Source organism: Mandrillus leucophaeus, unplaced genomic scaffold, assembly GCF_000951045.1.
Source record: "Mandrillus leucophaeus isolate KB7577 unplaced genomic scaffold, Mleu.le_1.0 Scaffold1176, whole genome shotgun sequence".
In the NCBI taxonomy this organism is placed as follows: Eukaryota; Metazoa; Chordata; class Mammalia; order Primates; family Cercopithecidae; genus Mandrillus; species Mandrillus leucophaeus.
In genome coordinates this window covers 343,167-367,181 of record NW_012100054.1, presented here as the reverse complement: position 1 = coordinate 367,181, position 24,015 = coordinate 343,167, and the positions used below count along the sequence as shown (strand labels likewise).

General features: G+C 35.1%; 1 protein-coding gene across 2 annotated transcripts in view; it reads right to left on the bottom strand.

Moving 5' to 3' along the window:
• Positions 1–24,015, bottom strand: part of TRPC1 (transient receptor potential cation channel, subfamily C, member 1) — an 80,361-nt gene that overhangs the window by 22,951 nt on the left and 33,395 nt on the right. For both annotated transcript variants that reach the window (XM_012001286.1, XM_012001275.1), the window contains 2 exons: positions 5,849–5,980; positions 2,589–2,784 (listed from right to left, as the gene is read on the bottom strand). In XM_012001286.1, the coding sequence (XP_011856676.1) occupies positions 2,589–2,784; positions 5,849–5,980 (328 nt within the window). The remainder of the gene's footprint in view (positions 1–2,588; positions 2,785–5,848; positions 5,981–24,015) is intronic.

The following is a 24,015-nucleotide window of genomic DNA, read 5'->3' as shown; positions in this document are numbered from 1 at the left end:
TGGATTAAACCAACCATGGATCAACAATATTTGGAAGAAAAAATCCACAAAGTTCCAAATAAGCAAAACTTGAATATTCTTCACAGCAAGTACTATGTTGAATGAATGAAATGAGGTGTAGGCACTGTATTAGGTGTTATAAGCGATTGAAAGACACTTTAAAGTATATGGGAAGATGTGTGTATGTTATATGCAAATACTTAATTTTGGCAATTAAGTCTTACTTCATTCTTTTCTGCTCAGATTCCAATGTTCTTGGAAAATCTTAATTTGTCCCTCAAGGTGAAATGTTGGGAGAGAAACAGATTTTCCTCTCACCAATGACTAGGTTTAGTAACATCTCAAATTCAGTAGTTTCACCTTTCCTCCAAATATCACAGCAATCTCAGGACTGGTTACTGTCCTTGCTATGCCTCTATACAATGATGATTTAATTCACAGTAATGTTAACTATGTATTTGGAATAAAAAGTTTAACTAGAAATGTTCTAAGTCTGCAGTAAAAGATGGACACGCTTTCTTTCCATCATCGAGGTGGGGGAGGGGGAGGTCAAAATTTCCTGCTCTTCAATTCAACAGGCTTGTGATAGATTTAACTAGTAGATTCTAACAGAGGTGATGCTATGTGACTTCTGAAGGTAAGTCCTAAAAGGCCATGCATCTTCCACCTTGCTCACTGGAACACCTGCTCTTGGAGCCATGAACTGCCATGTAAAAAGCCACTCTGAAGCCACCATGCTGTGAGGAAGCCCAGGCTACATACAGAGGTCATATGTATGCACCCCAGTCAGCCTGCAGGGGCTTCTCAGATCACATCCTTAAAGTCTGCCCACTGTGATGGCCATGCCTCTCCTTGGTTCCTGCTGTGAGTTCTGAGGAGCCCCACCTTCTGTGGACTCACCCATCTGAGCACCCAGACCACTCAGAGCTCTCTGTTCCTGAGGCCTCAGCTGCTGCTCAGACACCAGACATGTGAGCGGAGAAGCCTCCAGCTGATGATAGCCCCGTCATTTATCTCCAGCTGAATTCTCAGACACGGAGAAACAGAGACAAATCATGATTGCCATGCCCTTTCCTAATTCCTGACCTAAGAATCCACGAGCAGAATAAAATGATTATGAAATTATTATAAAATAACTGTGAAGTGTTTTATGCCACTAAGTTCCAGGGTAGTTTGCTATTCAAGATTGATAACCTAGACAAAGCTTACCAACTATTTGAGAAAATATCTTCCCAATTGATCATATTTAGAAATCTAGTTTTAAAAATTATTTTACATTTTCATTCATCTTTAAAATAGCAAAATATCTTCCTTTCAACTCACAAATATTACTGTTACTTCCTGTCTTTTCTTTCATCTTCTTTAAAACGGTACATTTGGTTCTATTTTGACTCCACTCTGTGAGTCCTTCAGGGATATAGCTATCATTAGAAAATTGCCTCTTAGATTTTTTTTCCTAACCAGGATAATTTTAGTTCTTTACACCTTTCTTTGAGGTTCTTTTTTTTAAATCACTTTAATTGATTTTATACCTTGTAATCCCCTTATTATATCATTTTCTAGTACTTCATGTCCCTTTTAGGTTGTGGAACACAGAAGCAAATATATTAACTTATAAACATCCTTCATCAATTCCTCCATCAATTTCCTAATAGCTTCGTGAGGCTCAAATTTTTAACCAAGATAAGAAAAAATTCTGCCCTTAGCACCAAAGGTCCTGTATCTGGCCTTCTATCATTATATATTTCAGGCCCCATTTTTGTAATAATATAAATTTGATAAGCAAGTTTTATTTAAACATCTATATTAATAATGAAAATAGTCTTAGAATACCTAATAAATACCATTTACCAACATCTCATACTATCAATTATATATTGTTGTTATCTACATATGAATCTCACTGTTTAGTTAATTATCTCAAAAATGAAATTTAAAATGCATATCTTCCTGATTCAAGTTCCTGGATCACATGTATATGTATGCATGGGGAGTAGAAATGGGCATTTCTCTTAACAGAAAGGGATGATGCCAGAAAAGTCAGATTTAACTTAGTTATCATATCATGTACCTCTCCACTTTTGAGTTTCACAATGAATTATAAATAAGAAGAATCAGGAAATATAATATCTGATACTTTATTTTTAAATAGAAATCACTATTACTATAGAAGGGGCTATTTATAACCAGATCAATGAAAACAAACCTATGACAGACAAAACACAAGATGGAAACTTCACTATAAAGTTTGTACCTACTACAAAGGATCTTACCTGTGTAGCAACTATTTAGGAAAAACATTAAATCAACATCCATGTTATAAATCAATATTACTAAAAATAATAAAAACTACCATTTATTGCATACTTGCTTAATGCTAATACTTACTGTGCTAAACCCTTTTAGTATATATTCTTAATTAATTATTAAAACAAAAGCTCAGACAGATTCAATAACTATCCCAAGACACAATTTTTAGGAAGCAGAACTAGGATCTCAACCCAGATGAGTTGCTCCAAAGCCTTTGCTCTGAGCCACTAGACTACTGTAGAGAAAATAATTTAAATACGTTACAGAAAGCCTCATACCTCTTTTTGGTTATATTTGATAGCAAGTTTTAGACGACTTAAATTCATTCTTTCTTCTAATAATCCCCGTTTGTCAAGAGGCTCGTCACTAGATGTATGGTTTAGAATAACTTCCAATTCACGGGAATTCCGGGCTTGCGCAAGTAAATCCTTAGCAAACATTTTACATTGCCGAGCTAGTTCCTCATAATCATTCCTACAAAATGCAGCATTCTATTATCAGAAATGTCATTTCCATCTTCTAATTAAGTTATATTCACTAAAAACGTTTTTACTCAGCAACATTTTAATTCTGACAGTGTTATACAAAATCTGAAGTCATTTTCTGTGGATAATCAAAGGAAACTACTGGTGCACGAATTTTCCACAGCTTTGGGGAAAACCATAACACAATTATGTTCCTTGTGTTCATACTAATGGTCTTAGATGAGCACAGTTTTCATTTATATATACTGATGTTATTCCTAAAAATTCTAATAATGTTTATCAACCAGTTCTTCACTTAACTGATTTTCCCTTATTCTCTGTAAGCTTGGCTAAAACTTCCTTTTATATTACTCACCTTAACGATAGACATAATATCTTAATGCTATCCAATCATTATCATAAAATTTTTAACTAGAGCTTTTTCAATAATAGTCGTCTACAATATGTTACTTCTAATATTAAAATAGCATTTTGATTCATAAAGTTCTCATTTGAGTGAAATTCAAATTAGAAAGATATTAAAATGCGCCTAACAAAAAACTCTTTCAGAATCCCTATTCCTTGAATCTTGGGTTTGAACTGCTTATTAAAGGCAGGCCTGAACTAATTTGTGGGAAATGAAGACGTTTTAATATATAATTCTTTTAAAAAATATCAATTACAGCTCGGTGTGTTGGCTCACGCCTGTAATGCCAGCATTTTGGGAGGCCAAGGCGAGTGGATTACCTGAGGTCAGGAGTTCAAGACCAGCCTGGTCAACATGGCAAAACCCTGTCTCTACTAAAAAATACAAAAATTAGGCATGGTGGCAGGCGCCTGTAATCCCAGCTACTAAGGAGGCTAAGGCAGGAGAACTGCTTGAACCCAGGAGGGAGAGGTTGCAGTGAGCCAAAATGGTGCCACTGCACTCCAGCCTGGGTCTCAAAAAAAAAAAAAAAAAAAATCACATTAACTTTATGTCTAAGCTTAATAATAACTTAGGAATGAAGTCAGAAATAAATAATTATGAGCCATGGTCTTGAGGTTGGGCTTCAGAAAATAATGTTTTAATTCAGTTTTTTCCCAAACAGAAAGGAAAGGGAAATAGGAAGATTTCCCACTGGTTAGTCTTTCTATATAATGGGGTTTTCCATGAACTGGCTATATAAAAATTATAACTTAAGAATAAAAACTTCTTTGCCTTAACTTCTCTCATCATTCTTTATACTTTCTATGTAGTCAAAACTCCTGAGAATAAATAATTGGATTTATTTAACAAATGCGGCACTCCCTGCTTCTTGATTAAGGAATCTAACTGCAGATGGGAACGTTTATCAAAAGTATATATTATTACAAAAATATTCCATATTTGGATAAACATTTGATGGACTACGAGATTCAAAAGTGAAATTTATACATCTTATTAATCTAATCCATTTCTAACACATTACTGAAGACAAATAAGTGGCCGTATAGTTTAGATGGAAATACAGAAAACCAGAAGCAAGGATTCCTATATTCTAGTTATAACTTTGTTCCTACTTTCAGTTTTAACTCTATTCCTAATTAGATGCTGCTATTAGTAAAAATCTAGCCTTAATAAATCTCTTCCACTGTCTATGAAACACTGGATTGAAGTAAATGGGTTCTATGATCACTTCTAAATCTAGCTTTATTATGTTATGATTATATAATCACAGCAGTTTCTTCAAATCCTGTTTGAAAGGAGTTGAATAAGTTTTATTTTATATAACTCAGACTCAAATTATGAGGTTATAATAGGAAGTTCTTCATATTTAAACAGAATAATTTAACAGTCATTCTTCATAAACAGAATAATTTAACAGCCTCATGTGCTAATAAAGTTAAAAGTAGCAACAAGTTACATTTGAACCATGTTTTGTGTGTTCATCAAAGTAAAGTACATACTTTATGTCATATCAAGTTTAAACAAAATTTAAATTATCCAAGTTACAAGACAGTAGTTCCAAACTTGAAAACACAAACAAGTCTTTTTTCAGTTTCTGGAACTCAGGTCTATGAAGAACACATTAAGTACTGCTGTTAAAGCTAAAGAAAACTCCAAGTTTCTTACTGCCCTTCCAGGAAGAAGTTTGAACTTTCCCAATTTTGTCAAGTCACTGAAAGAGTGTCACACAACACATGGGACTCTAATAGCAGCTCTATAGGAAAGAAAAGGTAGTAATAGTTATAGATCCCCAGTAGAAACCCTGCAACAGGGGCTGGTAAAAAAATCGCAATCAATTCCTCCTTCTTTAGAGGGCAACAGGGATACTTTTCCATAAAGGAAAATCTCAATGCTTTCTCTCAACTCCACTATTAATAAAAGTAGTTTTCTAAGGATTTTTTTAAAAAAATGTTTAAATTAGTAGTTTCATAGGCTGCTATTACAAAGTCTTTTTTTTTTTTCTTCAACTTACCACCCTAAAAGGAAAATAATAGGAGTGCTTCCTTGGTATGCCAAGTACCAAAATTACATTTAATCTTCATTTCAGAAGAGAACTCAGACTGGGTGTTTATCCCTCTTAATTAGTTGTATTTTATTTTTATGTTTACATGTATTACATATATATTTATCTTACCAGAAAATCTGAGCAAATAGTGAAAAGGGACTATGTCTGTGTGTGTGGAATGTCCTTGACATACAGAAAGCATTCCATGTGCTTTTGAAAGATCTGAAGGATCATTACTCAAGGATGATTATAGAATCGGAGAATGAGGAGATGTGTGAGAGAGAGAGCAACTACGAATAAATTTGCTCCTGCTTTAGGCTATAACTCCTACTGTATTTCACACGGCTCTACAATGCCTTCGGTTAGGTTGAAAAGTGGGGAAGAGAGTAAGGGTGGTTATAACGTGGCAGAGGGCAGATGGGGAAGGAATGACTTAAGTAGCACCAGGGTCTGTTCCTTTGAGGGAAAGTGGCAACAAGGTGTAGTGTTCTTGGATCAAATGTAAATATATACAAATCATAATTTGGGTAATGAAGAAACTAAGGTTGAAGATTTGAAACAAAAGACATTATATAATTTACAATTTGCATTCATTCCCACCTGAATTCCACCTCCACAAGACTTAGTTCTTTTAAATCAGCACTAAGTTCAAATGCTCTCAGAATTGGATCCTCCTCTGTTAACATTATTAGAGCCGGACTGGCCAAACATCGATATATATCGAGACGAAACCTGTGATAAAATTGGATTCCATAATGTAAAATAAACTTATACACAGATAATTAGTATTCTAATCTATAATTTTCATAAATGCATACTTAAAATATTATAAAATTAAAAGAAAAACTACAGATTTATTTATTACAAGATAACCTCCATAAAAAGACTTAAAACAAATATTTTGAGATATAAATATTGAAAAACCTCGCTATCTATTGCTTTTTAGAAAATTGTTTTACTGTCTCTTTTCATAGATTCAAAATGCCTTTGGTATAAAGATTTTTGTTTAATTCAATTTAATTAAATTCATATTTCTGGACCAACTTTTTTTTTATTTAAAAGACAGGGTCTCGCTCTGTCACCCAGGCCAGAGTGCAGTGGAGTGATCACAGCTTGCTGTAGCCTCGAACACCTGGGTCAAGGGATCCTTCCACTTCAGCCTTGTGATTACAGGTGCATGCCACTACACCAGGCTAATGTTTAAAAATTTTATAGCGACAGGGTCATGCTATGTTGCCCAGGCTAGTCTCAAGCTCCTGGCCTCAAGTAATCCTCCCATCTTGGGCTACCAAAGTGCTGGGATTACAGGTGTGAGCCACTGTGCCTGGTTTGAACCCAATATAACTTTAAATAAAATATGCTAATAACATAATTTTTTAATATGATGTGGATTTGATGACTAATAAATTTTTTCTTTCTCAATAATAAAAATACTTTTTTTTTTTTGAGATGGAGTCTCACTCCAGTCACCTGACTGGAGTGCAATGGCACGATCTCGGCTCACTGCAGCCTCAGACTCCCTGGTCCAAGCGATTCTCCTGCCTCAGCCTCCTGAGTAGCTGGAATTACAGGCATGCACCACAACGCCCAGCTAATTTTTGTAGTTTTAGTAGAGACGAGGTTTCACCATGTTGGCCAGGATGGTCTCGATCTCCTGACCTCGTGATCCACCCACCTCAGCCTCCCAAAGTGCTGGGATTACAGGTGTACGCCACCGCGCCCAGACCATAAAAATACTTTAATATGCTCAATCTATGTAATACATTGTTCATTCATTCAGGTTATGAGTTTGAAAGATGTTTCAAATCTTAAGAGTGAAATCATTTCCTTATGCAGTTTCTAATGTAAAAAGCACTCCCTTTGCCATCTATAAATATTCATATTTCCATACCTAAATAGAAAACAAACCAGAAAAATTTTGCTGTAGTTCATTTATAAATATAATTCTTAATTTACAAATTTGGTAGATATTATATAATGCATATTTTTCTTTTAATATAAATTTAAATACATGCTTATTATAAAACATGAGGTAAGCAATTTGGAAACACGATACTCCCTAATCCTTGTCCTCCCATCACCTCCCAACTGCAATCCTCAAAACTAGTCATTTTACATAGAATTGTGCATGTCCTTCTTGATAGTTTCTATCTATACACGAACATAATCAGACACAATAAAGGAACAGCTTGCTTTTTAAAAAATGTAACATATAATGAACCTCTTTCTATGTCGCCACATACAGATTCATCTCATACAACTGGACGGAGGTCTATAAGCTCTCCATTAATGAACATTTAGATTGCTTCTACATTTTTTCTGCTATAAAAAATGCAGCAATGAATATGCTTCAGTTTGCATATCTTTTGTGCACTTTCAATTTCTGGGGAATATGGCATTTGTATTTTAAATTCTGATAGATGTTTCCAAAGCAGTAATAACAAGGAGAGCTCATTTTCTTCAACAGCTTCATTAATACTGGGTATTACTATTTCAATCTAACAGAAAATATAATTTTTGTAGGTGGTTTAAAATGAATTTATTTAGATGCCTGAGCATCTTTTCATGTGTAATACTCATTTATACTTCTTCCTCTGTAACTTGCCTGTTCATATTCTTTGGCCCATTTTTTGTAATGATTATTTATCTTTCTTTTAGTCAATTTCTAAGATCTCTTCATTATCAAAGAAATTAGCCCACTGTCCAATCAAAAGTGATTCAAATACTTTTCTTTCTTTCTTTTTTTTTTTTTTAAGACAGACTCTCACTCAGTTACCCAGGCTGGAGTGCAGTGGTGCAATCTTTGCTCACTGCATCCTCTGCTTCCTGGGTTCAAGCAATTCTCCTGCCTCAGCCTCCTGAGTAGCTGCGATTACAGGTGTGTGCCACCACACCTGGCTAAGTTTTGTATTTTTAGTAGAGACGGAGTTTCGCCATATTGCCCAGGCCGGTCTCCAACTCCTAGGCTCAAGTGATCCACCCACCTCGGCCTCCCAAAGTGCTAGGATTACAGGTGACTTAAATACTTTTAATCTAGTTTATTGTTTATCTTTCTACTTTGTTGTAATGAATTTTTCTATATGGAAATTCCAAATCTTCATTTAAACAAATTTATTGATATATTCCTTATTTAGCTTATAGGTTTAATGTCTTACTTAGATACAAAAGTAATCCCATATAATACATTTTTAAGAAAACAATATTTATGAAATTCAGTTATGATCTACTTATTCAATTAATAAGTATATTAAGTAAGAATTTCTGAAGAGGTATTTGCCTATACTATACTGTCAAAAAACTGAGAAAAAAAATAATATGTAATTATGCAACTTATCCTTCTGTTTCCAACAATATGTCTACATTAATTAATTTTATCACACTGTTTCAAAAACAGACTTTTGTATTAACCTACTTTATCACGTCTCAAAATACAGTAAGGATTAATCACAAAATGCACAGCAAGAGTAACTTCCAATAATGGTGGAATGAAAAGATTGGTAATCATTTGTTTCACACTATAATGAAGCACCATTGTGTGGAAAGCATTTAGATATAATCTGACAAATAATGAAGCCACTTCTTCATAAAATCTATCAATTTTGGTACTCAAAACACCATTAAAATAATAACAGTATGAAGAGGTCAGTAATTATCCTCCACAAAAAAAAATACATAAAACTGAACAAAATTATCCAAAAAGATCAACCACTTCAGGCCACTGGAAACTGTTTATTGAGAATTGTTGATTGTTGAAAAACTGCCAGTGTTTCAGGCAGGAATGGCCTTGCCTAGAACTGCCTCCATCACCCCTGCCCCCAGTTCAGTCAGTGAGGTTTGTAGTTTTGCCAGCTTGTAGCTGGTATACTTGTAGTTTTATGCCAGGGTGACAAAATCAATTCAATGAGAGGCAAAAGCCTATAAACCTACTGGCTGAAAGTAATGAACTTGGTGGACATGGACAGAGAAAACCTGCAGTTTTGCAAGACTGAGGCTGCAAACCAAGCTGAGGCAAGCAGTGGACCAACCAGAAACTTAACAGGGAGAACCTGGAAATAAGAAAGCTATAAATGGATTCACATAAGGTCTCCACAAATTCCTGGCTGACTAGAAAATTACATACGTGTGGAGAACATCAGAGCGTTGGTAAAAAGAAAAGACCAAGGAAAAATTAATAAATGCCCACAACTTCAAATGCATTCCCTAACTAACCCACAGATTGATCAGTAGACAGTAGAAACTTTATGGGCCCAAGGTGCATTATTAGCACAACCTCAGCCCAATTATTTGGCTGACATATGTAGACACTAAAAGAGTCCTTAGGAATCAAACCTAAAAAATGAAAATGAGAATAAAACACAAAGCACGGACATCAATAAGTGTACACCACAAGGAGACAAATTCTGTAGGCTAGGCAAGTAATGTAAAAAATGTAAAAAACAGGCCAGGCCAGGGGCGGTGGCTCACGCCTGTAATCCCAGCACTTTGGGAGGACGAGGCGGGCGGATCACGAGGTCAGGAGATCGAGACCATAGTGAAATCCCGTCTTTACTAAAAATACAAAAAAAAAAAGAAAAAAAATTAGCTGGTGTGGTGGCGGGCGCCTGTAGTCCCAGCTACTCAGGAGGCTGAGGCAGGAGAATGGCGTGAACCCAGGATGCGGATCTTGCAGTGAGCTGAGATCGCGCCACTGCACTCCAGCCTGGGTGACAGAGCAAGACTCCGTCTAAAAATATATATATATATATAAATAAACAACAAAACAGGAAAAAAGTATGCAGAGTTGCTGTAATACACATGAAACTGTCCAGTTTTCAAACAAAGAAATACTAGATGTTCAAGAAAAAGGTGCCTCCCTGAGGAGCAACATTAGAGGTTTACCACTATGGGGGAGATGGGGGCGGGGACAGACTTCATTAAAACAATCCAATCCATCACTAAAAAACTAAACAAGTAAATAATAATAACAAGCCCCAGGAAAGAGGGTGGGTGGGGACTAGCACACAGAGTTGCTGCCATATTATCTAGAATGCCCCGTTTCCAACAAAAAAATTAAGGGACATGCAAAGAAATGGAAAAGTATGACCCATACCCCAGGAAGGAAAAAAAAAAAAGCTGCCTGCAGAGTGACCAGATGTCAGGATGCTGGGATACAGGCATGAGCCACTGCACCCGGCCTGTGTTCCTTTTCATTATTTCTCCCTTTATGGATATTCTCTATTTGATGTGACATTGTCCTCTTACCCTGCTTTACTTCCGCAATCATGCTGTCCTTTTAGTACTGTGAGCATATTTATAATAGCTAGTTTGAAATCTTTTTCTCTTAAATCTGACATCTGGTTACTCTGCAGGCAGATTTTTTTTTTCCCTGGGACAGGAGAATTGCTTGAACCTGGGAGATGAAGGTTGCCGTGAGCTAAGATTGCGCCACCGCACTCCAGCATGGGCGACAGAGCAAGACTCCATCTCAAAAAAAAAAAAAAAAAAAAGAATACAATGGAAATTATGGAATTAAAAAGTACAATAACTGAAATTAGAAATTCACTAGAGAGGCTTGCTATGGGTTGAATTGTATCCCTCCAAATTTCATCTGCTGAAGTTCTGTCTACCAGTACATCAAAATATAACTTTATTTGGAGATGGACTCTTTAAAAAGGAAATTAAGATACAATGAGAACATCAAGGTAGGTCTAAATCTAATATGACTAGTGTCTTTATAAAAGAGGGAAATGTGGAGACAGGCACGCAAACAGGGAGCATGTCATGTGAACATGAAGACAGCCAACTACAACAAAGGAGAGAAGCCTAGAACAGATCCTTCCTTCATAACCCTCATAAGATCAACCTTGCCAATATCTTCATTTCTGACTTCTAGGTTCCCAAACTGTAAAACAAAAGAAAACAAAATTTGTCTTTTTTTTTTTTTTGAGATGGAGTCTCTGTCACCCAGGCTGGAGTACAGTGGCACGATCTCAGCTCACTGCAGCCTCCACCTCCTGGGTTCAAGCGATTCTCCTGCCTCAGCCTCCTGAGTAGCTGGGACTACAGGTGTACGCCACCATGCCCGGCTAACTTTTTTGTATTTTTAGTTTCACCATATTGGCCAGGCTGGTCTCGAACTCCTGAACTCAGATGATTCACCTGCCTTAGCCTCCAGAAGTGCTGGGATTACAAGAGTGAGCCACGGCACCCAGCCACAAAATTTGTTTTTTAAGCTACTTTGTGGTACCTCATTATGGGAGCCCCAGAAAACTAACACAGGGCTCAACAAGTAGCTGTGAACTGGCAGAAGAAAGAATTAGCAAACTTGAAGATATACAGATTATGCAAGCTGAAGAACAAAGAGAAGAAATAATTAAGAAAAATGAACAGAGCCTAAGAGAGATGCAGCATACCATTAAGCATACCAACATACTCATAATGGAAGTGCCATACGAAGAAAAAGGAAAAGAAAAATATTCAAAGAAATAATAGCTAACAACTTCCCAAATATCTTGAAAAACAATGAACACATCCAGGAAGCTCAAAAAACTCCAAGTAGGATAAATGCAAAGAGACCCACAAACAGAAACATCATAGTAAAAATGCTGAAAGTCAAAGACAAAATCTTGGAAACAAAAAGAGAAAATTATCAGGTCACTTACAAGGGAACCCAAATAATATTAACAGCTGACTTCTCAGTAGAAACAGATGCCAGAAGGCAGTGAGATAACATATTCAAAGTACTCAAAGAAATTTAAAAATTGTTAATCATAAATCCTAAATCCAGCAAAGTGAATATTCAAAACTAAAGGAAAAATAAAAACTTTACTAGATAAACAAAAACTCACAAGATATATTGCTACCAGAACTGCCTTACAATAAACATAAAAGCAAGTTCATCAGGCTGAAAGCAAGTGATTTAAAAAGCAATTATATAGAATAATATTTATAGAACAGAAAGTAATGTTTGGCCTATAACATACAGAAATGTAATATATTTCTATTTACATTTGGTGTAAATATTTTCCAATAACAGCATATAGTAGGTAGGTGGGGCCAAAGTTATAATGAGCTAAGAAAATGATGAGATGGTAATCAATTATAACAATGTTTTCTTGGGTTAGTAATATTAATAGATATAGTATATATAACAAAAATGTCATGAGAAAGGAAAGAAAATACAGATGTATAGGAGTAACATTTTTATACGTTATTGGTATTAAGCTAGTATAAAACTGAAGCTGCTGGGCACAGTGGCTCACAACCTGTAATCCTAGCACTTTGGAAGGCTGGTGGGTGGACTGCTTGAGTCCAGGAGTTCGAGACCAGCCTGGGCAGCATGGCAAAACCCCATCTCTACAAAAAAAAAAAAAATCTAACACTGACTTTGACAAGTTACGATGTATATGACAAGCCCTAGAGAAACCAGTTTAAAAAAGAAAGCTCAAAAAATTCAGTGAAAAAATCATTAATAAAAATGCTGCATGATATAGTTTGGGTACCTGTTCCCTCCAAACCTCATGTTGAAATTTGATCCTCAATGTTGGAGGTGGGGCTTTGTTGGAGATGTTTGAGTCATGGAGCTGGATCCCTCATGATCAGCTTGGTGCCATCCTTGCAGTAATAAGTGAGTTCTCGCTGTATTCATTCCCACAATATCTGATTTTTAAAAAGAGCCTGGCACCACCTTCTCTCTCTCTTGTTCTTTTTCTCTTGCTCTGTGACATGCATGCTCTCCCTTAGCCTTCTACCATGATTGGAGGCTTCCTAAGGTCCTTAACAGAAGCAGATGCTGGCACTATGCTTCTTGTACAACCTGCAGAATCATGAGCCAAATAAACCTCTTTTCTTTATAAACTACCTAGCCTCAGGTATGCTTTTATAACAATGCAAACAGTCTAATAAATCACGTTAGAAAATATACTCAATGCAAAAGACAACACTAATGAAAAAACAGGAACAAAAAAAGACATGAAACACATAACAAACAAAAAGTAGACACAGAAAACAACAAGTAAAATGGAAGGCATAAATCCAACTATCAATAACATTAAATGTGAACAGCTTAAACAATCCAATCAAAAGGCAGCAGCTGTCAGACTAGATTTTTTAAAAATCCAATTATATGTTGTCTACAGAAGACAGACTTTAGCTTCAAGGACACAAATAGATTAAAACTAAAAGCTGGAAAAAGATGTATAATGCAAACAGCAACAACAGGAAAACTTTAGTGGCTATGGTAATATCAGACTTTAAATAAAAAAAGTTACTAGAAATAAAGAGGGATACCTTATAAGAATAACAGGGTCAATCCATCAGGAAGATATAACATCTATATGGTTGGGCACAGTGGCTCATGCCTGTAATCCCAGCAATTTGGGAGGCTGAGGCGGGCAGATCACTTGAGGTCAGGAGTTCAAGACCAGCCTGGCCAACATTGTGAAACTCCATCTCTACTAAAAAGACAAAAATTAGCCAGACATGGTGGTGTATGCCTGTAGTCCCGGTGACTCAGGAGGCTGAGGCAAAAGGAAACCAGTAGCCAAGACTGCACCACTGCATTCCAGCCTGGGTGACAGAGTGAGACTCTGTCACAAAAAAAAAAAAAAAAAAAAAAAAAAAAAAAAAAAGAACATACAGCATCCATAAATATATATATGCAACTAACAACAGAGCACCATAATACATTAAGGAAAAACAGACAGAAATGGAGAAACAGATAACTGAACAACAACAGTTGGAGACTTTAATATCCTACCTTCAATGATGGAGAGAACAATGAGGCAAAAGATCAATAAGGAAATGGAAGACTTAAACAACATTATAAATGAACTAGATGTAACAGACATCTACAGAACACTCTATCAAACAAAGGCAGATTATATACTCTTCTCAAGTCTACATAAAACATTCTCCAGATTAGACTATATGCTACACCATAAGGGAAAAAAAAACTTCAATAAATTTAAAAGGACAGAAATAACACAAAGTATGTTCTCCAACCACAATGGAATAAATTAGAAATCAGTAACAAAGTTATTTTAAAAACCCACAATATGTGGAAATTAACAACACACTCTTAAATAATTAATGGGTTTAATATAGAAGGAAAATAAAAAACTGAGATGAAATAAAATGAAGACACACCATATAACAAATTATGGGGTTTAGCTAAAGCAGTGCTTAGAGGAAAATACCTATATTGAGAAAGAGGAGGCCAGACACAGTGGCTCATGGCTATAATCCCAATACTTTCGGAGGCTAAGGTGGGAAGACTGCTTGAGGCCAGTAGTTCAAGACCAGCCTGCGCAACATTGAAAGACCCCATCTCAAAAATAAAAATGTTTTAAAAATAGAAAGAAGATCTCAAATCAGTAACATGACCTTCTACCTTAAAACAGTGACAAAAAAGAGCAAAGGGTATGAGGGTTCTTTATAAGGTGATAAAAATGTTCTAAAATGGACTGTGGTGATAATTTTACATACCTATAGATATATGAAAAAACACTAAATTATATATTTTAAATGGGTGAATTGTATGGTATGTGAATTCTATCTCAATAAAGCTCAAAAAGTGAAGGTGAAATAAAAATTTTCCCACATAAATACTAACAGAATTTTCAGATAGTAGACTTGCCATACTGAGAATGCTAAAGCTGAAAGGAAATGGTAACTGGAATCCACAAGAAAAAATGAAGAGGAACAGAAATAGTAGTAATGTGGATAAATACAGAAGACTCTATATATGTATATTTTTTTCTTGCATTTCTAAGAGTGTAAGATTGTTTAAAGGAATAATTATAATACTGCATTATTGTGTTTATAACATATTTAGATGTAATATATGTGAAAATAATAGCACAAAGAAAATGGGCAGCAAAGTTGTTACATTTTAAGTCGATATGAAGTTGAAATAGATTGTAATACACTAAAGATATATACTATTATCTCTAAAAGAAAAAATTCTTAAATAGCTAAAAAAAAAGAGGAAACAAAAAGGTATACTTTTTTTTTAACACAAAGAAAACACCAAAGGAGGAACAGAGGAATAACAAAAATACATGAGAAATATAGAAAGCAAATGGCAAAATAAAAAAAAATAAATCTGTCATACCAAAAATTACATTACATGTGAGTGAACTAAACAATCAAAAGTCAAAAACTGTCAAAGTAGATAAAAAGCAATATCCAATAGTACACTCTCCAAAAAAGACTATTTAAATTAAGAAAAACAAACACATTGAAAATAAAGGGTCGGAAAAAGTGCCATGTAATTAGTAACCATGAGAGAATTAGAATGGATAAATTAATAGCAGAAGGAATATATAGCAAGTATAAATGTGTATGTACCTAACAACAGAGCCTGAAAATATACAAAGCAAAAACTGACACAGAAAAAGATACTGGAGCAATTGTAGTTAGAATTTTTAATACTCTTTTCCCAGAAATTGATAGAAAACTGGTAGGGATATGTAATATTTAAACAACACTATGAAACAATATGACCAAACTGAAATTTATAGAACATTTCCCTAAAACAGCAGAATGTATATTATTTCAAGAGTACATAGAACATTTCCATTTTAGACCATATGCTGAGCCATGGACCTACTCTTAATACATTAAAAAGGCATAAAAATCATACAAAGTACATTCTCCAAATTAAGCAATGGCTTCTTAGCTATGACACCAATATGCAAATGACCAAAAGAAGAAAAAAGGAGATCAACTGGACTCCATCAAAATTTAAAACTTTTATTCTTCAAAGGATACCATCAGAAAAGTAAAACAAACAAACAAACAAAAAAACAAAAAAAACCACACACACACACAATTCATCTATAAAAAAATCAGATAACCAATTAAAAACTAGGAAAACAATGTGAACAGACATATATCTAATAAAGATATGCAAATATCCATTAAGCAACCAAAAGATGTCATTCATGTGAAATATCCGGAACAGGTACATCCATAGGGACAGAAAGTAGATTTAGTAGTTGCGACCAGCTGGAGAGTGACTGCTAATGAATATAGGGTTTCTTTTTGAAGTGATGCACAACTTTGTGAATATCCTAAGAGCTGAAATGTATACTTATGATATATAAATGATATCTCAACAAAGATATCATTAAAAATAAAGTATAATCTCTAACCACAACAGAATTAAAGTAGAAATCACCAAAAAAAGGAAATCTAGGAAACTCCCTAATATGTGAAAGTAAAACAGCACGTTTTAAAATACTCGATGGATCATGAGAATGAGAAGGCAACCCACACACTGGGAGAAAATATTTGCAAATAACATATTAGACAAAGGACTCTTTAAATATTTTTAAAATTCAACCATAAGAAAGCAACTCAATTTTAAAATGGGAAAGATCTAAACAGATATTTTTAAGTTAGCTTTGAACTTTTAAAGTTAGCTATGAACAGTGAAAATAAAATTAAGAAAATAATTATTGTATAATAGTATCAAAAAGTATAAAATACTTAGGAATAAGTAGTAAAAATAAAGCAGCACAAGACCTGTACACTGGGGACTACAAAATATTGCTGAGAGAAATTAAATGAAACCTATTAAATGGAGAGATACACCATGTTCAATGCTTGGATAATCCAGTATTTTTAAGATGGCATTTCTGCCTAAATGATTCAACACAATCTCTCTCAAAAATCTAAGCAGATGTTTTTGTAAAAATTGACAACTGATTTCAAACCTTATTTGGAAATTTAAAGGACAAAGAATACATGAAATTTTCAAGAAAAAGATTTTAAAATGGAGTACTTACAGTGTGTATTAGGGTTCTCTAGAGGGACAGAACTAATGGAATAGATATATATAAAGGAGGGTTTATTAAGTATTACCTCACAGGACCACAAGGTCCCACAATAGGCCGTCTGCAGGCTGAGGAGCAAGGAGAGCCAGTCTGAGTTCCGAAACTGAAGAACTTGGAGTCCAATGTTTGAGGGCATCCAGCATGGGGAAAAATGTAGGCTGAGGCCAGGTGCGGTGGCTCATACCTGTAATCCCAGCACTTTGGGAGGCTGAGGTGGGTGAATTACCTGAGATCAGGAGTTTGAGGCCAGCCTAGCCATACTAAAAATACAAAAATTAGCCAGGCGTGGTGGTACATGCCTGTAGTCCTATCTACCCAGGAGGATGAGGCAGAAAGATGGCTTGAACCCGGAATGTGGAAGTTGCAGTGAGCTGAGATCGCAACACTGCACTCCAGTCTGGGTGACACAGTGAGACTCCATTTAAAAAAAAAAAAAGATGTAAGCTGGGAGGCTAGGCCAGTCTCTCTCTCCACATTTTTCTGCCTGCTTATATTCTAGCCACGCTGGCAGCTGATTAGATTGTGCCCACCCAGATTAAGGGTGGGTCTGCCTTTCCTAGTCCACTGACTCAAATGTTAATCCCCTTTGGCAACACCCTCACAGACACACCCAGGATCAATACTTTGTATCCTTCAATCCAATTGAGTTGACATTCAGTATTAACCATCACACAGTAATTGATTTTCAAACTTATATAAAGCTATAGTAATCAGTACAGAGTTATACTGATGTAAATATAGACATATAAGCGTTCCTTTTTCTCCATAACCTTGCCAGCATCTGTTATTTTTTTACTTTTTAATAGACATTCTGACTGGTAGGAGATGGTATCTCATTTTAGATTTGATTTGCATTTCCCTAATGATCAGTGATATTGAGCCTTTTTTTCATATGCTTGTTGGTCACATGTATGTCTTCTTTTGAAAAGTGTTCATGTCCTTTGCCCACTTTTTAATGGGGTTATTTGTTTTAAGTTCTTTATAGGTTGTGGATATTAGATCTTTGTCAGATGCATACTTTGCAAATATTTTCTCTCATTCTATAGGTCATCTGTTTATTCCCTTGATAGTTTCTTTTGTTGTGCAGAAGCTCTTCAGTTTAATTAGGTTCCACCTGTCAATTTTTGTTTTTGTTGAAATTACGTTTGAGGACTTTAATCCACCTTAATTTTTTTATATGGTGATAGGTCCAGTTTCATTCTTCTGCATATGGATAGCCAGTTATTCCAAGCACTATTTATTGAATAGGAAGCCTTTTGCCTCATTGCTTATTTTTGTTTACTTTGTCAAAGATCACATGGTGGGGGTGCAGCTTTATTTCTGGATTCTCTATTCTGTTCCATTGGTCTATGTGTCTGTTTTTGTGCTGTACCATGTTGTTTTGGTTACAGTAGCCTTGTGGTATAGTTTGAAGTCAGGTAATGTGATGACTCCAACTTTATTGTTTTTGTTTAAGATTGCTTTAACTTTTCAGTTCTTTTTTGGTTCCATATGAATTTTAAAATAGTTTTTTTCTAAGTCTGTGAAAAATGATGTTGGTAGTTTGACAAGAATAGCACCGAATCTGTAAATTGCTTTGGGTAGCATGGCCATAACACTATTAATTCTTCCTATCCATGAGCATGGAATGTTTTTCCATTTGTTTGTGTTGTCTCTGATTTTTTTCAGTAATGTTTTGTAGTTTTCACTGTAGAGACTTTTTTTAACCTTCTGAGTTAGTTGTATTCTTACATATTTTATTCTTTTTGCAGCTATTATAAATAGGACTGCATTCTTGATTTGGCCCTCAGCTTGAACAATGTTGATGTATAGAAATTCTGCTTGAAGATCAGTTGTTTGAAAATACACATTCAGTGGAGAAAAAAGACAAAAGAACAAAAAGGAACAAAGACTGCCTATAAGATATAGAAGAGTACCTCAAAAGATCAAATATAAGAATTCCTGTGTTTAAGAAGGAGCAGATCAAGAACAAGGGATAAATAACTTATTCAAAGAAATAACAACATAAAACTTCCCAACATTTGAGAAAGATATAAATATCCATGTACAGGAAGGTCTTAGACCACCAAACAGATTCAATCCATATATGACATATAATAATCAAACTCACAAAGGTCAATGACAAAGAGAATACCCTAAAATCAGCTACAGAAAAGAAGCAAATAACATATAAAGAAGCCCCAATTCATCTGGAAACAGACTTCTCAATGAAACCATGCAGGCAGGAAGGAGTGGAATGGCATTTTCAAAGTGCCCAAAGGGAAAAAAAGCCCTGCCATCCAAGTATTTTGTCTCCAGAAAAAAACTGTTATTTAAATAAGAAGTAGAGATAAAGTCTTTCCCAGACAAATGAAAGCTGAGACAATTCACCACCACCAGACCCACCTTGCAAAAAATGCTAAAGGGAGTTCTTCAATCTGGAAGAAAATACAAAACACTGGTGTGCAAAAGAAAAAATGTTCAAGGTATAAAAACCATTGGTAAAATTAAGTATACAGACAAACACAGAATAATCTATTACTGTATTTATGGTATATAATCCATTCACATCTCTAGTATGAAGCCTCCAAGACAAGTTTATCAAAAACAATAATAGCTACAGCAACCTGTTAAGAAATAGGTAATATAAAAATATATCAGTTGACAACTAAAAGGGAAAATGTTGGGAGATGCAGTTAAAGTGTAGAATTTTTTTTGCCTTTGTTTCCATTCTTTTGTCTGTGATCTAAGATAAGTGTCATCTCTTTAAATTAATCTGTTTTTTATATATATATATATATGAATGAGACGGAGTCTCACTCTATTGCCTAGGCTGGGGAGTGCAATAATTTGTTATATTTATAAGATGTTTTTTGCAAGAATCATGGTAATGATAGTATGAAACCTATAAATATTCATTAAAAATAAACATCAATAAATTAAAATATACTACCAGAGATAATCACTTAACTACAAAGGAAGACAATAAGAAACAAAGAAAGGATAAGAGAAGTCTCAAAACAAGGAGAAAACAAGCAATAAAATGGTAGCATTAAGTCCATACTTATTTATAATCACACTGAATATAAATGGTCTCAATTGTCCAATTAAAAGGCACAGTGTGGCTTAATGGATAAAGAAATAAGACCCAACTATATGCTGCCTTCAAGGAATCCGTTTCACTTAAAAGATACACATAGACTGAAACTGAAAGTGAAAGATATTCCATGTAACTGAAAACTAAAAAAGATCAGGAGTATCTATACTTATATCAGATAAAATAGACTACAAATCAAAGATTAAAAAAAGACCAAGAGGTCACTATATAATGATAAAGGTGGCAATTCCGCAAGAAGATATAACAATTACGAATACCTATGAACCCAACACTGGAGCCCCCAAGTATATAAAGTTAACGCTTGCTTTATATACATGGGGGGGTCCAGTGTTGGGTCTACAATACAATAATAGTAGGGGACTTTAACATGCCACTCTAGTAATAGACAAATCATCTAGACAGAAAATCAACAAAGAAAGAGTAAAATCAAACTACGTACTAGATCTAATAGGCCTAACTGACAGTTACGGAACATTTCACCCTATTGCTACAGAATATGCATTATTTTCACCAGCACATGAAACATTTTCCAGAACAGACCATATCTTAGGCTACAAAACAAGTCTAAACAAATTCAGAAAAATACAAATCATATCAAGTATCTTTTCTGACCATATGGAATAAAACTAGAAATCAATAACAAAAGGAATTTGGAAAATACACAAACACATAGAAATTAAATAACATGCTCTTCAATCACCAATGGGTCAATGAAGAAATTAAGAAGAAAATTTTAAAATTTCTTGAAACAAATGAACGTGGGAATACAACATACCAAAATCTATGAGACAGAGCAAAAGCAGTACTGAGAGGGAAGGTTACAGCAATAAATTCCCATTCTAGAAAAGTAGAAAGAGTTCAAATAATCTAATGATGCACCTTGAGGAACTAGAAAATCAAGAACAGTCTGGGCACGGTGGCTCACGCCTGTAATCCCAGCACTTTGGGAGGCCACGATGGGTGGATCACTTGAGGTCAGGAGTTCAAGAGCAGTCTGGCCAACATGGTGAAACCCCGTCTCTACTAAAAATACAAAAATTAGCCAGCGTGGTGGCACACACCTGTAGTCCCAGCTACTCGGGAGGCTGAGGTGGGAGAATTGCTTCAACCTGGGAGGTGGAGGTTGCAGTGAGCCAAAATCATGCCATTGCACTCCAGCCTGGGTACAGAGTGAGGCTCTGTCAAAAAAAAAAAAAAAAAAAAAAATCAAGAATAAACCAAACCCAAAATTAGCAGAGGAGAAATAAAGATCAAAGCAGAAATAAATGAAATTGAAATTTTAAAAAATACAGAAGAGGCCAGGCATGGTGGCTCATACCTGTAATCCTAGCACTTTGGGAGGCCAAGGCAGGCAGATCACTTGAGTCTAGGAGTTCAAGACCACCCTGGCCAACATGGTAAAACCCCATCTGTACAAAAAATGCAATAATTAGACAGATGTGGTGGCACGTGCCACGAGACCCTGTCTCAAAAAAACAAAAACAAAAACCACAGAAGATCAATGAAATGAAAAACTGATTTTTTGAAAAGATAAACAAAATCAACAAACCTTTAGCTAGACTAAGAGAGATCCAAATAAAAAAATTAGAAATGAAAAAGGAGATATAACAACTGAAACCTTAGAAATACAAAGAATCATTAAATAATATTATATACTACTATATACAAAACAAATAGGAAAACCTAGAAAAAATGGTTAGATTCCTGGACACATACAACCTACCATGATTGAGCCATGAAGAAATAGAAAACCTCAACAAACCAGTAAAGAATAACAAGATCAAAGCCATAGTAAAAAGTTTCCCATCAAAGAAGTTCCCAAGACCTGATGGATTCACTGCTGTATACTACCGAAAATTTAAAGAAAACTAGTACCAATCCTACTCAAACTCTTTAAAAATATTGAAAAGGAGGGAATGCTTCTAAACTCATTCAAAGAGGCTAGCATTACCCTGATACCAAAACCATACAAGGAACCAACAAAAAAAGAAAACTACAGGCCAATATACTTTGATTTATTGATATAATAAATTCAACAACACATTAAAAAGATCACTTGTCATGATCAAGTGGGATTCATCCCAAGGATGAAAGGATGATTCAACATATGTGTATCAATAAACATGATACATCACATTAACAGAATCAATAACAAAAACCATATAATTATTTCAATGGATGCCAGAAAAGCACTCAATAAGATTCAGCATCCCTTTATAACAACAACAACCACAACAAAAAACCCTCATCAAAACAGGTATAGGAGGAACATACTGCAAAATAATAAAAGCCAACAGGGAAAAATTGAAGGCCTTTCCTCTAAAGACTGGAACAAGACGATGATGCCCACTTTCCCACTGTTATTCAACATAATACTGGAAGTCCTGGCCACAGCAATTAAGCAAGAGAAAGAAATAAAGAGTATCCAAATTGGAAAGGAAGAAGTCATATTAGCCTTGTTCTCAGATGACATGATCTTACATCAAAAAAACCCTAAATACGCCACCAAAAAACTATTAGAAGTGATTAAAAAAAAAATTCAGTAAAGTTGCAGGATACAAAAATCAGCATACAATGTCAATAACATTTATATATGTCAAATAACAATCTGAAAAAGAAATCAAAAAAGCAATCCCATTTACATTGGTTACAAAAAAATAAAACAAAACCAAGAAAACTAAGAATTAATCTAACCAAAGAAGTGAAAGATCTAGGCAAGGAAGACCATAAAACTCTGATGAAAAAAATAGAAGAGGTCACCAAAAAATGGCAAGGTATTCCATGTTCACATACTGGAAGAATATTGTTAAAATGACAATACTACCCAAAGTAATTTTGAGATTCAATGCAATCCTTATCAAAATACCAATGACATTCACAGAGAAACAGAAAAAATAATATTAAACTTTATATGAAACCACAAAAGATTCCAAATAGCAAAGTAATCCTAAGCAAAAAGAACAAAGCTGGAAGCATCACATTACCTGACTTCAAAATATACCACACAGCTATAGTAACCCAAACAGCATGGTACTGGCATCAATACAGACACATAGACCAATGGAACACACCCAGATACAAGTCCATGTATTACGACCAGCTCATCTTTGACAAAGGTGCCAAGAACATATTTTGGGGAAAGGACAGTCTTTTTAATAAATGGTGCTGGAAAAGCTGGATATGTGGAAGAATGAAACGAAACTAGACCCCAATCTCTCACAATACACAAAAATCAAATCAAAACGGATTAAAAACTTAAGTATAAGACCTCAAATTAAACACTGGGGAAACTCTTCAGGACACCGGTCTGGGCAAAGATTTTTTGTGTGTAAGACCTCAAAAGCACAGACAAGGCCGGGCATGGTGGCTCAGGCCTGTAATCCCAACACTTTGGGAAGCCGAGGCAGGTGGATCATGAGGTCAGGAGATCGAGACCATCCTGGCTAACACAGTGAAACTCCGTCTCTACTAAAAACACAAAAAATTAGCCGGTGTGGTGGCAGGCGCCTGTAGTCCCAGCTACTTGGGAGGCTGGGGCAGGAGAATGGCATGAACCCAGAAGGTGGAGCTTGCAGTGAGCCGAGATAGCGCCACTGCACTCCAGCCTGGGCGACAGAGCGAGACTTCCTTCCTTACACCTTAGACAAAAATTAATTCAAGATGGATTAAAAACTTAAATGTTAGACCTAAAATCATAAAAACCCTAGAAGAAAACCTAGGCAATACCATTCAGGACATAGGCATAGACAAGGACTTCATGACTAAAATACCAAAAGCAATGGCAACAAAAGCCAAAATTGACAAATGGGATCTAATTAAACTAAAGAGCTTCTGCACAGCAAAAGAAACTA